The sequence below is a fragment of the Sinocyclocheilus grahami genome, unplaced genomic scaffold, assembly GCF_001515645.1.
Source record: "Sinocyclocheilus grahami isolate Dianchi unplaced genomic scaffold, SAMN03320097.WGS_v1.1 scaffold329.1, whole genome shotgun sequence".
Taxonomy (NCBI): Eukaryota; Metazoa; Chordata; class Actinopteri; order Cypriniformes; family Cyprinidae; genus Sinocyclocheilus; species Sinocyclocheilus grahami.
The window spans coordinates 890886-907697 of NW_015505508.1; the positions used below are offsets into that span (position 1 = coordinate 890886).

Here is a 16812-nt window from a genome sequence, read left to right on the forward strand (position 1 = left end):
TGTCTGTTGACTACTCTGCAATCATGAATCAAATTTGATATCGATTTTGAAGTTATTACACCTGAAACAATTACAGTAATGGCTAAATTGAACTAAATGAGTTCACAGAAACTCTTTCTCTAGAATAGACAATATCATCATCAAACATGCAGAATGCAAACATTTTGTCACTAGGGAAATGAAAACAATTAATTTTCCAAATGACTGCCATTTGTAACTGTGTCAGACTTTGTTGACTGCAGGTGAGTAAAAATGTAATTACCAAAGAATTACCAATGCATTACTGTAAACCAAAATTTTTTGTTTATTGTCATTGTTCCTAATTTAAACACTTGGACCATAACAGGCATTGGCCATACCAATAAAGCACCGATAACTCATGACATTATTTGACATCCACAACACATACTGTCTTACACAAAATGAAATAATTAATTAAATTGAAATATCAGAAAGATGGCAAAACTACACTTACAAAGCTGTGATCTCAGAATGAGAAACATGTTTTAGACCCCAGACTGTTTATCTTGAACTAACACTAATGAATGATTCATCATTGTGAATGAACTGCCTGAACACTGAAACATGGATATTGGACTCTTGTTTAATTGAGGGCATACCAACTTACAGCAACCCATTTAACACCAAAACCCCTCAATTTCACACATTTCTTTTTTTTTCTTCAAATGATATAAAGATATATTTAGCATAATGTAAGAATGTTTTTTAATAATATGGGCTACGTGTAATATGAGGCATTGCAATGTTACTAAATTTTCAAAAAATAATATTGATTACAGTTATATCTAACAATGTTATCATTCATGTAGAAAAGAGATTTAAAAGGGTTTAAAATGGGTATCTTGTAAAAAGTGATTTACTGTTCAAACAGATATCTGCTGTGGTTATGACCGGGATCTAGGGTAATCACTGCAGCCTATTTGAATAAAAACATGATTACATGTATACTATCATAGCATGAACAGTCATAAATAATTGCATCATATTTACAAACATTGGCCTACTACGAGGTGTAAAGCAGAATGTATGATTGTGGACAAAGACGACACTCCATGTACCAGTGTTCACAGTGGTCTGAGATGATTTGGCAACAAAAAAATAAAATAAAATAAACAAAACAAAAGGCTCAAAATATATATTAAAAGCATAATATTGTAATATCAATATAGCCATGTCTTCTGTTATAAAGTAATATCTTAGAAACACTAATGTATACGGGAGATAAATAGCTATTTCATATATATTGAGATGTTCATCTTATTTTTTCTTAAAACAAAATAAGGATGAGGGCCACAAAAAAGTTCTTTTAACCATGTTGAGTCTGATGTGGTCCTCATTTTTCTGTTCTTCAACAAGCAAAATACTGGACTTCATAAGATTACATAATGAAAATATATGTATATATAGATATATAAATGTCAAGACAGAAATATAGAAAAATATTAATAGAAAAAAAAGGAAATACATACTAGACAACAAAAGTTGATTATAAGTATACGGGGTATACTTATTCATTGTTGTGTTATGGTCGGGGTCAGGTTTCCATCAGAGTCTAAACTTCAGGGTGAGCGGTCGCCCTCACATGACTGTGCAGCACTTGCAAGGCTGCTTTTCTTTTGAATTACCTTCTTCTTTCGATTCCTCCTTCTTGGCCTCATCCTGAGATTTGTCAGGACTGGAGGCGCTGCCATTAGGTGGGGCCTGGTCCTCTTTGGCTCCTTCGTTTCCGCCTTTGCTCTCGCCGTCCTCAATGACCACAAATTCAGCTTTCACTGTCTCCTCTATGCCCAGTGCCTTCTTGGTCTCAGCCTCATCCTCTACATTCTTGTAGCCCATGAACACCATGGTGACGGGATGATCTGAGCTGGCATTCTCAATGGCTACATCAGGGTTGGTGCACTGCAGTTTGGCCTCGATGCCTGTGATCTGTTTCTTGCTATTTTGATCTGCGTTAGGGCTGGTCTGCTGTATGCCATTCTCAACGGCTGGGGACAGAGAAAGAGACTCATTTAACTTGCACTACTGTTTATACCAACGTTGGCTCTTTCACATGACAACAGTGAAATTACACAGAGACCATAACTGCAAACAAACTGATAACAAGTCAATCCTTTTTTGTTATATTTATATAGCTTGTGAAAACAGAGATGATGGAGAACTCAAATATTAAAATATACAGCATATTCTCACACTCACCCTTCACTGGACCATCAGGTGACTAGTAGAGAAGACATATGACAGAAATTCATTATTATTATTATTGGCATTAAAACCTTCACTAAACTAAACAGACATGCACAATATACTTAAAAATCAGACTGAGCAAAGCTCATAGCTTACATTTTCTCCTTTATTCAAAGCCACGCCACTCTCAAGCTCATCAATCTCCTGTTCTAGTCTGTTAATGAAAAAAGGTAAGTGAACATGAGCAATGTTCTGGGACTAAGGAAGGTATAAAATGACTGAATGACTGGTCTTAACCTGAGGATGGTCTGCTCCAGTAGTTTGGTCTTGGCTTCATCCTCTTGTAGTTGTTTCTGTGCCTCGTCCTCTCCACTGGATGGCGCTCCGTCCAACAGCCATCGCTCTCTCAATGCCTTTGACTGTCAAAACAGGCCATAGGGCTTAGAGATTTCTTTTTAGAGGAGTTCACTTCAACAGCAGCTAACATCATAAACATCTTGCAAATACTATACAGTAATATTGTCAAATTTTATTACAATTTAGAATAATGTTTTTCTATTTAAATATATTTTAAATTGTAATTTATTCATGTGATTACGAAGATGAATTTTCAGCATCATTCCTCCAGTCTACAGTGTCACATGATCCGTCAGAAATCATTCTAATATGCTGCTCATTTTTGTAGAAACCGTGATAGAACATTTTTTTGTGACTTTTATTGATGAATAGAAAGTTCAAAAGAACAGCATTTATTTGAAATAGAAATATTTTGTAACATTATAAATGTCTTTACAGTAACTTTTGTTCAATGTAATGCATTCTTGCGGAGTAAAAATATATAACTTATATCATGGTCCCTAATTGCATGATATTGACAAAATGAGCTCTTGAAAAATGAGATAATGTCAGTCTGATTCAAATCTGCACCATTAAGGTTTTATGTAGCATATGACCATTAGCTGTCCATTAGTTTTTCACTTTAGGGCATTCTCCATGGCAGCTAATGCATACTGCACATTTCTGGAGAGTGAAAGATTTTGACAGGCGCCTGCTCAAACAGGGCTTCCTGCCAGAGCTTCTAGTCCATGTTGTTAAGAAACAGACAGCAGGGTTAGATTGGCAGGACCAGAATGAACCACTGCAGTCTGAAGAGAATTCTGACATCTGTGTCTGGCACAGGAATGGAAGACATTTCGGGTGCAAGCATAGGTGGCACTAGAGATGACACTGGACTGCAATTAGCAATGCAAGGCAGCCTGGCATACTGGATAACTTTAGAGTCATTTGGAATTTCAACCCATTGCATCCAGTCACCTGTCATATGATAAAAAACAAAGACCTCCCTACAAAGACAAAAAACAAAGAACGACCGCCTTTTTCACTGAATAGACCCTGAATAGTGCCGACGTTACAATTACGTCACATCATTAGCTGGAGGCAAAACAAAGGAATAACTGGAGGCGGCCAATACAAACCAGAGTCAGCTGGAGCTTAAAATGTCATCTTTGAGTGTCAGAATCGATGGAGTAGACGCTCCAATTTGAAATTTTATCACATACCCGCTGCCATTGCCAGACAAAAAAACAACGACAGCTGTGGTTAAATGTAATAAAACGAGCGGACTGGACAGAAAAATTCATCAAAAATGTTCGCGTTTGCAGTGCACAATATCAGGTAAGGTTAAATAAACTGCTGTCTTTTATGGACTATGGTTTGGTTACGAATCTAAAGATTTCTCATGCATGCTCACCTAATAAGAAATTGGAGAACAAGTTAACTAACGACCAGAGACTAAACATAAAGGAAACCGTTTGTGTCATCTCACTTTCTACAATTGCCATAAGTGCAATTGTAGAGAGTGGGAACAGTGAAGACCCATCTTATGTGTCAGGTGTAGAGCCCGACCGATATGGGTTTTTTGGGGCCGATACCGATATTTGGGAGTAAAAAAAACGACACAATATTCTTTGTGTATATTATAGTACAGTACTAGTCAAAAGTTTGGACACTTTCCCATTCGTGTGTCCAAACATTTGACTGGTACTATATATAGAATACAGTATATACATAAACACATTTTTTGCAATGATCACTCAAATGTGGTGATCAAACACTTATAATGACGTGACAAAGATATGCAATGATGGAGGCAGGGCATTTAACAATTTAACAATAAACTTTATTCAAAATGAGTCTGACATCAGTGCACTGAAACAGTTGAAGTTTATTCAACTTTAATTCAATTCCATTCAACTTTATTCCGTTGAAGTTTATTTCACTTTGGAACATTCATTCACGGATTTGCACTACTGTCTTCACACACAGACGAAATTTACTGTTAAGTGTGAAGTGTGACATAATTTACCTCTGTAAATAAATATAAATTCACATCTCCTGCACTTTAATGCCCTTTGAATGTAACGTGTACGTTCCCTTGGAACTGAAATCATGGCGGATTATCATGTGAAGTACAACGCTTGAATGCTGCTGCCTGAACAAGAGACCTCCTTACTGAAGTTAAAGTGTTTGGCTGGTGTCACTATCTCGCGAACGTTCCGCCGGATCTCCACCAAATTCGGGGGATCCCTTCAGCTCGAAGAGCCCTCTCGAACGCCACCCTCCGCGCGTCGGTAGCCCCCCAGAATCGCTTGATTGGTCGGCGCCGGACCGCGAATTTAACCGCCCGTAACTCCCGGACCCCGAGGGCTATCGACGTGGGGGTGGTCTCATTCGAAAGAGGGCCTCGAGACGTACACTCGATTCGCGTTCGAGAGGGTTCCTTGAGCTGAAGGGATCCCCCGAATTTGGTGCGGATCCGCCATGCTGTTACGGAGATATGGTCGTTCAAAGTTTCAACGGTTTTCCATAGACTTAAGCTTTAAAGTGCTTCATCCAGCTCGCCAGTAGCAAACAATGGAGTGCGCTCTGCTGTATAAACTAAGTAATTACACCATTTCAAGCATTTTATCTGCGTTATATGTTCTGTAAAAAAAAAAGTTCATATTGGCGGCATATTCGCCGATACCGATATATCGACGACAGGCTCCTATCGGCCGATATTATCGGCTAAACAATATATCGGTCGGGCTCTAGTCAGGTGTGTGTTCAAGTAGTTGCATTTGCTTACAATTGCCACTGTTAGTACATAGTTACATGCATCTAAAGATTTATATGCCCTCAGTTTCTATTTACTTTATCTGGTAGGTGTGTCAGGCCCCTCCTGTCAGATCGTCCATCCATTGAGTGAGTATGTACGAGTCGACCAATCTGGTTCCTTCCATTAAAGTTAGCATTTTCAAATAACAATCGCAGTCCCGGACAGCGAGTGACATTACATACTCAAATAAAATCAAATTTTCTCCAGTCATTGTTAAAAAACAAGCAAACAAAACCTGCTAGCTAGAGTTGGTGAAGTAGTCAGGGCAATCTTTCTGCCTCCACCTAAGCTCCGCCCATAAAAAAAACCCATCATAACTTTTACTAACTGAAAAAGGGTTAATATCCCGTTTCATTCAGAATTGTCACATTATGAGACGAATTTAAAATGTAAACAAAACAGTACAGTAGTAGTGATTAACGGCATAGGCTTAAGCAAACTAGTTTAGCACTACAAACTACTGCTGCTGCCATCAGTGCTGTTTCTATTCTAGTGCAGCAGAGACAGAAGAGGCTGTTGAACCTGCAGCAGATAAAAACAAACATCTGCTGAACATCAAACAGTGAACCGAAGACCCGACATAAGACAAAACAGAAGAGAAACATCACAGAGCACTTGATAACACCTGTTGTTCCACAAAGAGCTGCAAACTTGCTCAAAAAAAGAGGCTGAGTTGTAGGTGATGACATAATCTGAGAATAAATAAATAAAAAACAAAAGAAAGAATGAATAAATTAATTAATAAATTAATAAAAACATAAATAAAATGGATTGGGTCACTATAATTTCTATAATTAAATATGCTTGATTTCAGGTTTGATGTCTTTTTTCCTTCCTTCTTTCATTCTTAAAGTTTTTACTTTATAGACATTGGTGTCTGAGCTCTGCAAGGCTGACATCTGAAAGATTCATTCAGACAGGTCTCAAGAGAAGAAAATGAAAAGAAAGAAAAAACTAAGAGTGGGATGAAAGGAGGAGAGGAAAGGTGAGGTGAAGACCACAAATATAACAAAGCATGAAGAAGAAAGTCAATGGACAAACAAGAGACCTCATCTGCTAGACTATAGTATGGTTAAAAAGAAAAGAGAGATGAAGACAGCAGAGGCATTCAGTAATAGTAAACCACACAAGCAGCACAGGATCCATCGTTGCATTGTAAATGGGTCGGTCTGAGGATGTTGGAAATTCTTCTCTTCAAGCAGCCCACTGGGAAAAGTCCCAGTGCTCTCTATAGCAAGTCCACTCTTAATAGTTTTATCACCACTATACTCAAGAAATGTCTTTCCTTGCTAAGAAAGTGTATGTGCAATGAGTATTTTAAAGGGAAAATTAACAAAAATATATTACTGAATGGCCAAAAAAAAAAACATCATTACAAGAAAGAAATTGATTCGCAGAATGTCAAAAAGAGTCATTCATGGAAAAAGCACAGTCACATTTTTGTGTGCAGTCTGAAAATGACCAAATGGAAAAACAATCTTCAACATGAGATCTTAAATTTTGCCTTCTTACCTACTCCCTATTCTTATGAAACTGGGTCAGTATCAGACGTAATCCTTCACATACAATTAGCAACAAGTTACTCCATTTTGTATAATATTTTGTGACTTAAGTGTCCACGTTCGAAACAGTCCAAAATGATCCTCTCCTGCTCTCTTTCTCATCTCTCAGCCCCCTCCCTCTGTTTCGGCTTTGTGACCCCAAATTCTGGCATGGTGACAGATATGCTGACATCACCACACGTTCACACCCATCCACAAGCACAAGCACATGCAATGCAATACAATCCCAGCACAGAGGGGAGGACAAACGATCTGAGTCTCGCTCAATAGAAAACTAAGGCCTGCTCCATTGTTCCCTATTGAGCAAAATCCCTTATGCACAAAAAACAATGGCAGGTATAAAACTAACAAACAAAAAAATATCACGTTGTGACAGATAACAAAAGGGAAACAATCGCCTTGCCGGATACTTGGGAGATGAGGAAAAATAAAATGGATTGGGTCACTATAATTTCTATAATTAAATATGCTTGATTTCAGGTTTGATGTCTTTTTTCCTTCCTTCTTTCATTCTTAAAGTTTTTACTTTATAGACATTGGTGTCTGAGCTCTGCAAGGCTGACATCTGAAAGATTCATTCAGACAGGTCTCAAGAGAAGAAAATGAAAAGAAAGAAAAAACTAAGAGTGGGATGAAAGGAGGAGAGGAAAGGTGAGGTGAAGACCACAAATATAACAAAGCATGAAGAAGAAAGTCAATGGACAAACAAGAGACCTCATCTGCTAGACTATAGTATGGTTAAAAAGAAAAGAGAGATGAAGACAGCAGAGGCATTCAGTAATAGTAAACCACACAAGCAGCACAGGATCCATCGTTGCATTGTAAATGGGTCGGTCTGAGGATGTTGGAAATTCTTCTCTTCAAGCAGCCCACTGGGAAAAGTCCCAGTGCTCTCTATAGCAAGTCCACTCTTAATAGTTTTATCACCACTATACTCAAGAAATGTCTTTCCTTGCTAAGAAAGTGTATGTGCAATGAGTATTTTAAAGGGAAAATTAACAAAAATATATTACTGAATGGCCAAAAAAACAAACATCATTACAAGAAAGAAATTGATTCGCAGAATGTCAAAAAGAGTCATTCATGGAAAAAGCACAGTCACATTTTTGTGTGCAGTCTGAAAATGACCAAATGGAAAAACAATCTTCAACATGAGATCTTAAATTTTGCCTTCTTACCTACTCCCTATTCTTATGAAACTGGGTCAGTATCAGACGTAATCCTTCACATACAATTAGCAACAAGTTACTCCATTTTGTATAATATTTTGTGACTTAAGTGTCCACGTTCGAAACAGTCCAAAATGATCCTCTCCTGCTCTCTTTCTCATCTCTCAGCCCCCTCCCTCTGTTTCGGCTTTGTGACCCCAAATTCTGGCATGGTGACAGATATGCTGACATCACCACACGTTCACACCCATCCACAAGCACACGCAATGCAATACAATCCCAGCACAGAGGAGAGGACAAACGATCGGAGTCTCACTCAATAGAAAACTAAGGCCTGCTCCATTGTTCCCTATTGAGCAAAATCCCTTATGCACAAAAAACAATGGCAGGTATAAAACTAACAAACAAAAAAATATCACGTTGTGACAGATAACAAAAGGGAAACAATCGCCTTGCCGGATACTTGGGAGATGAGGAAAGGCACGCAGGCAAGCTATTTTTGACCATGGATCCCCTGCAGCAGACTTGGGATCTTTAGGATTTGCATAAATTTAACAGTTTTCATATTTTGGCTGAATTATGAAAATAACTGTGGTAATAATGTATGCAGGCACTCAGAGATCATAAAAAATAATGACATATATTTAGTTCATTAATGAACTGTTTATATAACCTCCTGATTGTTTGGTTGCTGTCAAATAATGAAATTATAATTTATTATTGCACACATTTAAAATATTTATGACCATTAAATATGCATGAGCATGTCTGTGAAAAGTTAGATTCTGATCTGTTAAGAAAAGTCCGAACAGTTACATTTATAAACTTTAAAGCTTCTGTGTTTAATATTATTATTATTTGTTAAAACACATGATTGTACATGAGCTTTTTAAAACCGAAAATTTGCGAGACGGTCTGACTTTCCATAACAAAGCAGAACTCAAAGGGAGGATACAGATTTTTTCCCTTGTCCCCTCAAACAGGAAACTGCTGCTAAAACTTCCCCCACTCCTTTCAGCAACTTCTAAATCCCGAAAAATCATTCTCACATTATGAATCTCAAAACTAGGTCTTTAAAAAGAAATTTGAAGTGTGGGACCAGACAGACAGTAAATTACATAAGGAAGAGACGCCACAGCACTCTGACTCTTAACCTCTGACAGCCGTCTGAATGATGACAATGGCAAACACCTGCTCAGCTTTTTAAAACATATCCACAACCTATTAGCTGTTATGCTGTGATAACTAGGGCTGGGTATCGTTCAAATATTTCCGATACCGATACCAATACCTTGACTTCGATACCGGTTCCTGAACCATACTTTTTCGATACCAATTTTATGAAATCAATTTTAACAAGATTACATTATCTAAAAAAAACTTTGGTTTTATTTTTCAGCTTGTTGATGTTTATACAAACTCAAAGACTCATCTCCTGAGCCACTGCACAAAGGAACAAAATGTAACCAACACAATAAATCAGTGCAAAATAATTTTAATAAAGCTCAAATAGTTTTCAGTTTACACATCTGTTAGGCTACATTTACACTATTTAGTGTTCGTTTTAAAACGCATAGCTCAGACAGAATCATGATTTCTATTTATTTTCCACTGATTTACTGATGAGCATTAGCAGCTTCCAGCACTGTCTGCTTGTGTTCTCTCTTCCATGATCGCTGCTCTGACTCAGAGGTAATAACATATTTAATTTCAGCTACATTACATGGCCAAAACACATACTAGACAGCAGGGCCGGATTTACCTCGTTTCGTGACATAGGCAAAACAAATTTTTGGGCCCCCTTCCCTATTAATATAATAGACCTAATATTACCACCCAAGCAAACAAAAATATTTTTTAATCAGTGGAAACCGATACAGTGTTTTCTATCGCAATAAGCACTTGCGTTCAGTCAATAAAAATCGAATGTAGTTCTTAATTTGTTTGAGAACTGAGAAAGACCGTTCCATATAGGCCACATAACCACTTCGGGAGTGCATTATTTCTCGAATAATTTTAACGGCCTGGAGTCACAACCACACATCAAGACATTGTTCAGATGATTTGTTTCAAGACATGTGACATGTTTCCGTCCTTTTTACGCACCTCATCCCAAACCTTCCGTTGCAAATTCCAAAATGTAATTTTAGAGCTGATAACAGAGGCTTGGGTCATTGATATGCAGGCTATCGCAGTTACCCTCATGTGGTGTTTGGGTCCTTTTTGCTCTGAAAATTTTTAATTTTTCCCGAAAATACTAGTTAATGTTATCGCATTAGACTGAAATTTTGTGACTTTGTTCACAAAGGGTATAACTACTTCTAAAAAAATTTTTTGATCATTTTCATACTTTTCTGGGGGAGATTTTTCACCTTGTTACACCCGTGATGTTACAGAGCAAAAAGGACCCTGCCTCAAAAAAATGCTTATAAATCACTCATTATGCTATATTATCACCAAAGATTGGATTCAATCTTTTTGTCAACTTCTTTTCTTTCATTTAGGACTGGTTTTGTATTTATATTGGCTTCTGATTAATCGTAGGCCTCATTTATCTGAGAGTAGCCATCTCATTTTTTGAGTGAAAAAAGCATTATTTATGAATAATTTTCACAATATTAAATACAAACTGATGAAAATTTGCACTCTTTATCACAATAGTGTGCTGTAATGTTTAATCAGGGAGTTTGTTTTGAAAGGCTTTTATTTTGTACAAAATGGCACAAAGTCACACTTGTGGTGTTCCTGGTCAAAAATGACCCGGCCTCAAAAAATTGCTTATAAATCACTAATTATGCTATATTATCACCAAATATTAGATTAAATCTTTTTGTCAACGTCTTTTCTTTCATTTAGGACTGGTTTTGTATTTACTTCTAGACAAAATATTATGACAATAGGTATTCATATTGAGGCTTTCATGTTCTCACAAAGCAGACAAAAGTTTACTAATAAATGCTTTAGTACGGAGCCCCTAAAGGGACATGGTGGTGGAAAAAAATCAGATTGAGAAAAACATTTTTGTGTTCTCTCGCAAAGAAAAAAATATATTTTGCGAGGGAACGCAAAATATCAGTTTTTATTTAATATTGTGAAAATTATTCATAAATAATGCTTTTTTCACTCAAAAAATTAGGTGCCTACTCTCAGATAAATGAGGCCTACGATTAATTAGAAGCAAATATAAATACAATACAAATATTTTTGAGAGAGAACGCAAAAGTTTTGTGAGGGAACGCAAAAGTTTGAGGAAACGCAAAATATCTTTGCGAGAGAACGGAAAAGGTAACGCAATTTTTAACCGTAATTTTACGAAGCTTCGAGAATACTTTTTGTGCGCAAAAGAAAACAAAAAAATAACGACTTTATTCAGCAATTTGTCTCCTCCGTCACCCTGGTGACGCAGCTGACAAAGAATAGCATACGCAGTTTGCGTTCAGTGGATACTCTCCAAAATGGCACCAGGCCTCGTTAGTGTGAAAGGGTTCTGAACACAACACAAGGGGGCTGAACGAATGACTGACAGCCACAGCGGAGAAAAGAGTTTGTGTGAACTTTAATGTAAGGACTTAAATATTCACATGTAGCTCACATTAAGCTATCGTATGGCTTCAGAAGTAACACAAAATAATTTGAACAATCGGAGATAAAAAAACTTTCTCGGATTTGGATCGGCTCTCTCTGATCGATACCCGATCCGAGAAAAATGGCACTATCGGAGCCGATACCCGATATGAATATCGGATCGGCGTGTCCCTAGTGATTTCCATAGCCTACATAAAAAGGTGGAAGACATGGAAATAGTTTGTCATTTTTTACCCTATTGTTTGTTATATTTATTTGCTCAATGTCTTCTGGGGTTTTGGTTCTCTTACTGTTGTAGATAGCCCAAAGTATCACAAAAATATTATATATCTCTTCATTGTGTTTGGGACCCCCCTGGACGAGCGAACATAGGCATGTGCCTAGAATGCCTATGCGTAAATCAGGTGTTCTGACAAATAATGCTACCTATCAGATTATGCTACCAACACTGTATTTATCCTACTGTAAGGGTAGGTTTAGGGTTGGGGTAGGTGTACATGTTAATAAAGCCTCACACCTTATTAATATCATGCTGGAAGCAAAATCTGATAGGTAGCACTTTTCACTATCAAATTATGCTACCATCCGTTTTAATGGGAGGTAGCAAAATCTGACAGGGTAGCACAAATCGTCAGAACACCGGCCCTGTTAGACAGCAATCGGAAGTTATTACAAACACTCGATGGTGGTTTAAAGTGAGTTTTGAGTAAAAGCGGAATATATTGTCTTATGTAGCATGATGCTACAGTTTGCATGAATGGTCACATAACACGCGCTTTCGGTCGTGTAACGTTAGTATGAATGGACATCTTCATATGATCGGAACTCCACGCAGCTCCCGCGCAACTCTCCATTGGAAATTAACGACCGGTCTGTCGCTTGTCGGAGATAGTGGAAAGCCGGCTTGAAACGCAGTGGAAACGCCAGTATGACTTGGATCGTTTTCATTTTAGAACATAAACGCGCCAGTGTAAATGTAGACTTACATCTATGGGGGCTGGGACGCATTCACATTACAGCCTCACGTGTGCGCCACATCTCTGAGTGTAACATGTGTTAACTAGTAGGTGTGTTCGATTTGACGCGGACCGACTGTACAGACCGATCGGTGTATTACAGTACCACGAGAGCTAAAGAGAGCAGACTGCTCCATGCGCTTTCGAATCGCTCTCACGGATGTCTAACACTGATCGATCTGCACCACACCTCTTCTAGTCGAACACAACGGCTAGTGCTGCAGGCTTATTGGCTCACTGACGCTGATGAGATTAACCCCTTAGGTATCGAAATTTGGTACCGAACGACGAGACGTTTTTCGATACTCGATGGTATCGAGGCAATTTGGTCGGTGCCTAAAAAGTATCGAACTTGATACCCAGCCCTAGTGATAACAACCCGAGTAGTCACAAGAAGGATCAAAATCACGGGAGCAAAGTTGGCATCCAAAAAGGGTGTTTATTTCGAGCAGATGTGCAAATAAATATGTTTAAGCTCAAAACTAAGTTTATTTATAAAAACAGTCTGAAATTAGAACTGCCAAGTACTTAAAACAGTACCAACTCCCCTCCACAACATTGAGGCTGGAGTTTTACATTCTTACACAGCACCACAATAATCTCGTTCACAAGCTCTCCCTTACTACTAGTGACCGCCATCCTAAATACACATTTTTCCACTTCTTACTAATTTGAACATACCATGTTTTTATAAAATAAACTCTTGTCTCACAATATGATTTATAAATGAGAATTAGGAACAAGAGTTAAGTAGATAAATACAGTTAATGCCATTAAAAAGAGAACGGATGAATCAAAACATATTTGCACAAACATTTCCATAAATTAGCTAAAATGAGCGCTTTCCCTCAAGTTTTCACCTCTTATTGCCACACCCACCCAGCTAGATCAGGAAATACATAGAAGCAAACCCTGCTGTAAATATTACAACAATGAACCAAAAACAATAAGAACACAGTAAAAACAGTGATGAAAGACAACTTTAAGGTCTCTCTATCACATATGTCATGGTACCTTGAGATGCTGGAGTTGTCTGCGGTCATCCTCAAGTTGTCTTCTTTTGTTCTCAATCTCAGCCTCTCTCTTTCTCTTCTCCTGTAAGACAAAATATTAAACTCTGTTAAAAGATACTGAACTTCCCACTTCACAAAATCAAATAAATCTCAGAAAATCTCAAAACTGATTTAGTTAAAGAAATGGTAAGAATTCATTATTATTGGATACTATTGACAATCTGTGTTGATTGTCAAAAGATATTATTATAGTTTTATTCATATTTATTCATATTTTTAATTGTTATATTTTCAATTCAATTTTAATTTTACTTAAAGTTTTAGTAATTTTGTTGTGTGTTTGTCATTTCTATTGTGTCTATACAGTTTTTATTAACTTTATTTCAGTTTTAGTTATTTTAGTACATAAAGTTAACCTAAACGAAAATGAGAAATATTCCCTCAGCAACTAGCTGAAATAAAATGTATATATATATATACATAATTTTTTTTCAGTTAGTAGTTAGATTCAGTCAGTATTTGACTACATTTATTAAATTATGAACATTATATTTATTACATATTTAATAACAGGTGCTTATATAAATAATAAAAATTGTTCTGCTCATGCAACAGCTTACAGGAGAGATTCATATTTTTAATTGTTATATTTTCAATTCAATTTTAATTTTACTTAAAGTTTTAGTAATTTTGTTGTGTGTTTGTCATTTCTATTGTGTCTATACAGTTTTTATTAACTTTATTTCAGTTTTAGTTATTTTAGTACATAAAGTTAACCTAAACGAAAATGAGAAATATTCCCTCAGCAACTAGCTGAAATAAAATGTATATATATATATATACATAATTTTTTTTCAGTTAGTAGTTAGATTCAGTCAGTATTTGACTACATTTATTAAATTATGAACATTATATTTATTACATATTTAATAACAGGTGCTTATATAAATAATAAAAATGGTTCTGCTCATGCAACAGCTTACAGGAGAGAATGTAATAAAATCTGTATGAACAAATAACTAAAGTAAAGAGCCTTTTCTATTTCCACAGTAGCTGTAAATAACACCTTGGTATGGTAAATAACCATAGTGACAGTGACTGAAGTAAATATCAAAGATGCTGACCTCCATAACACTGGAAAGTTCCAATCGAAACATTATTCAATAAACAAGTCCAATTGAGGTGCTAGTTCATCAGTAAAATCTTAATTAGGGTTGGGTACCGAACTCTGTACTTTTAAGGGTACCAACCGAATTGCGTCGGTACTACCGAGTACCGAGTCACGTTAAATCAATCGGTGCCAAATTTCGGTACCTGAGAACGCATCTGAGCGCATATGCTACAGAGAGAGAAAGAGAGACCCTGTGACATGATGCCACCCCTGCAACTCGTTCAAACAACACGCAGGGCAAGCCGAAATGTTCTGAAGTGTGGTTACATTTCTAGGGCCATATGGTTTCAATGAAAACGTAGACGGGATGGGATATGACGGCATGAATACAAAAACTTAATCTCCAGAGCTGCTGTCACTGTGAGAGTCACTTCGCGAGAATTTTACCGTTTCATCTGAGAAAACTAGCATCATCATACTGTATACACACAGAAACTTCATGGCAACCTGCCAAAATAAAAGTATGATTTAGCATGTAACAGAAATATATTACTCTTGTATTACTTTTGTACAGTATAATGTACATCTTTAAATATTAAATTTTCAATCAAATTTTAATAAAACAATTAAATTATAAAAATAAATTTTGCAACCATATTAATCACTTAATTGTAGAAAAAAAATAATACAATTATTAGCCTATTAAAAATGTTTTAAAGGAATATTCACATAATTTTTCTTCCATGTATTAATTTCAACAGTAAACTTCAGTTTGTTTGCCAATAAATAAGTGGATTTAATTTGCATTTGATTTAAAATAAATGTTTAATGCCTTAATTTGATTTTCAACAAAAGTAAAACAAGAGGGGGGGGGACCCAGTCACCCAGCTACTACATCTTCGGCAAGGAGGCCTTTCTATTGAGGAGTATGTTCACCGGTTCTGTGTGCTATCATATCAAGTTCCACTGTATGATGAAGCTTTGTTTAAAGACCTGTTCCGTTTTGGACTGGATGAACCCACGAAATCTTGGTTACCTGGAGGGGAATGTAACTGTAGTTTAAGGGACCTTATGGATTATGCTTTGTTGTCTGTTGGCTCTTTGTTTACTGTGGGTGTTGCGGAGGAAGAACGCGACACAATGTCTGTGACTGAAATGGCGGCTGTACCAGACCATGCTCACAAAATGGCGGCGACAGCGGAGCCTGATCGCAAAATGGCGGTCACACTAGAGCACGCTCACAAGATGGCGGCGACAGCGGAGCACACTCACAAGATGGCGGACACAACAGCATCTAGTCAAGTCACGGTTGATCATAATGAGTCAGGTCAAGTCACAGTTTATTATCATGAGTCTAGTCAAGTCACAGCTGATTTTCCTGAGTCAAGTCTAGTCACAGTTGATCTTCCTGTGTCGAGTCTAGTCACAGTTCATTATCCAGAGTCTGGTCAAGTCACAGCTGCGTCTCAACTGTTCGTCCAGAGTCACGTCACGCCTCAGTTATTCATCCAGAATCACGTCGCATCACAGCTGATCATCCAGAGTCATGTCACGTCCTGTCTGTCACACCCAGATTCTCAAGGTCAGCCCTTCAGTATCCTAGTCTGGTATCCAGTGTGAGGGATGCACCGCTGGTGTTTGCACACACCGCTGGTATCCCCAAACCCACTCACTCTAACCTTTCTATTCATGAACTCATTCCCCTGTCTGCAGCACTTCCCATATGGGGGGTTGCTTTATGGTGTATCTGGGCCGCGTACTCCACCGCCGATTTGCTAGAGGCAGCAGCACCGGCTACAACATCTCCAGAAGTGGCGGCTTACGCTGTAGAACCTCCTGAGGTAGCGGTGTCCACTGCTGTGCTCCCAGAGGCCATGGTGTCCACTGTAGTCTCTTCAGAGGTGGTGGCGCAGGCTGCAGAACCTCCCGAGATGGCGACACTTGCCTCAGTTACTTGCGTGGTGGTGGCGCCCAGCAACGCACTTTCTGCCTGT

The 16812-nt window shown here is 37.6% G+C and overlaps 1 protein-coding gene across 2 annotated transcripts in view; it reads right to left on the bottom strand.

Annotated features, from left to right (window-relative positions):
• Positions 1-314: 314 nt before the first annotated feature.
• palm1b (paralemmin 1b) overlaps positions 315-16812 on the bottom strand; it is a 27371-nt gene continuing 10873 nt past the window's right edge. For both annotated transcript variants that reach the window (XM_016295075.1, XM_016295074.1), the window contains 5 exons: positions 13709-13789; positions 2503-2624; positions 2362-2419; positions 2218-2239; positions 315-2006 (listed from right to left, as the gene is read on the bottom strand). In XM_016295075.1, the coding sequence (XP_016150561.1) occupies positions 1600-2006; positions 2218-2239; positions 2362-2419; positions 2503-2624; positions 13709-13789 (690 nt within the window). In that variant the 3' untranslated portion in view covers positions 315-1599. The remainder of the gene's footprint in view (positions 2007-2217; positions 2240-2361; positions 2420-2502; positions 2625-13708; positions 13790-16812) is intronic.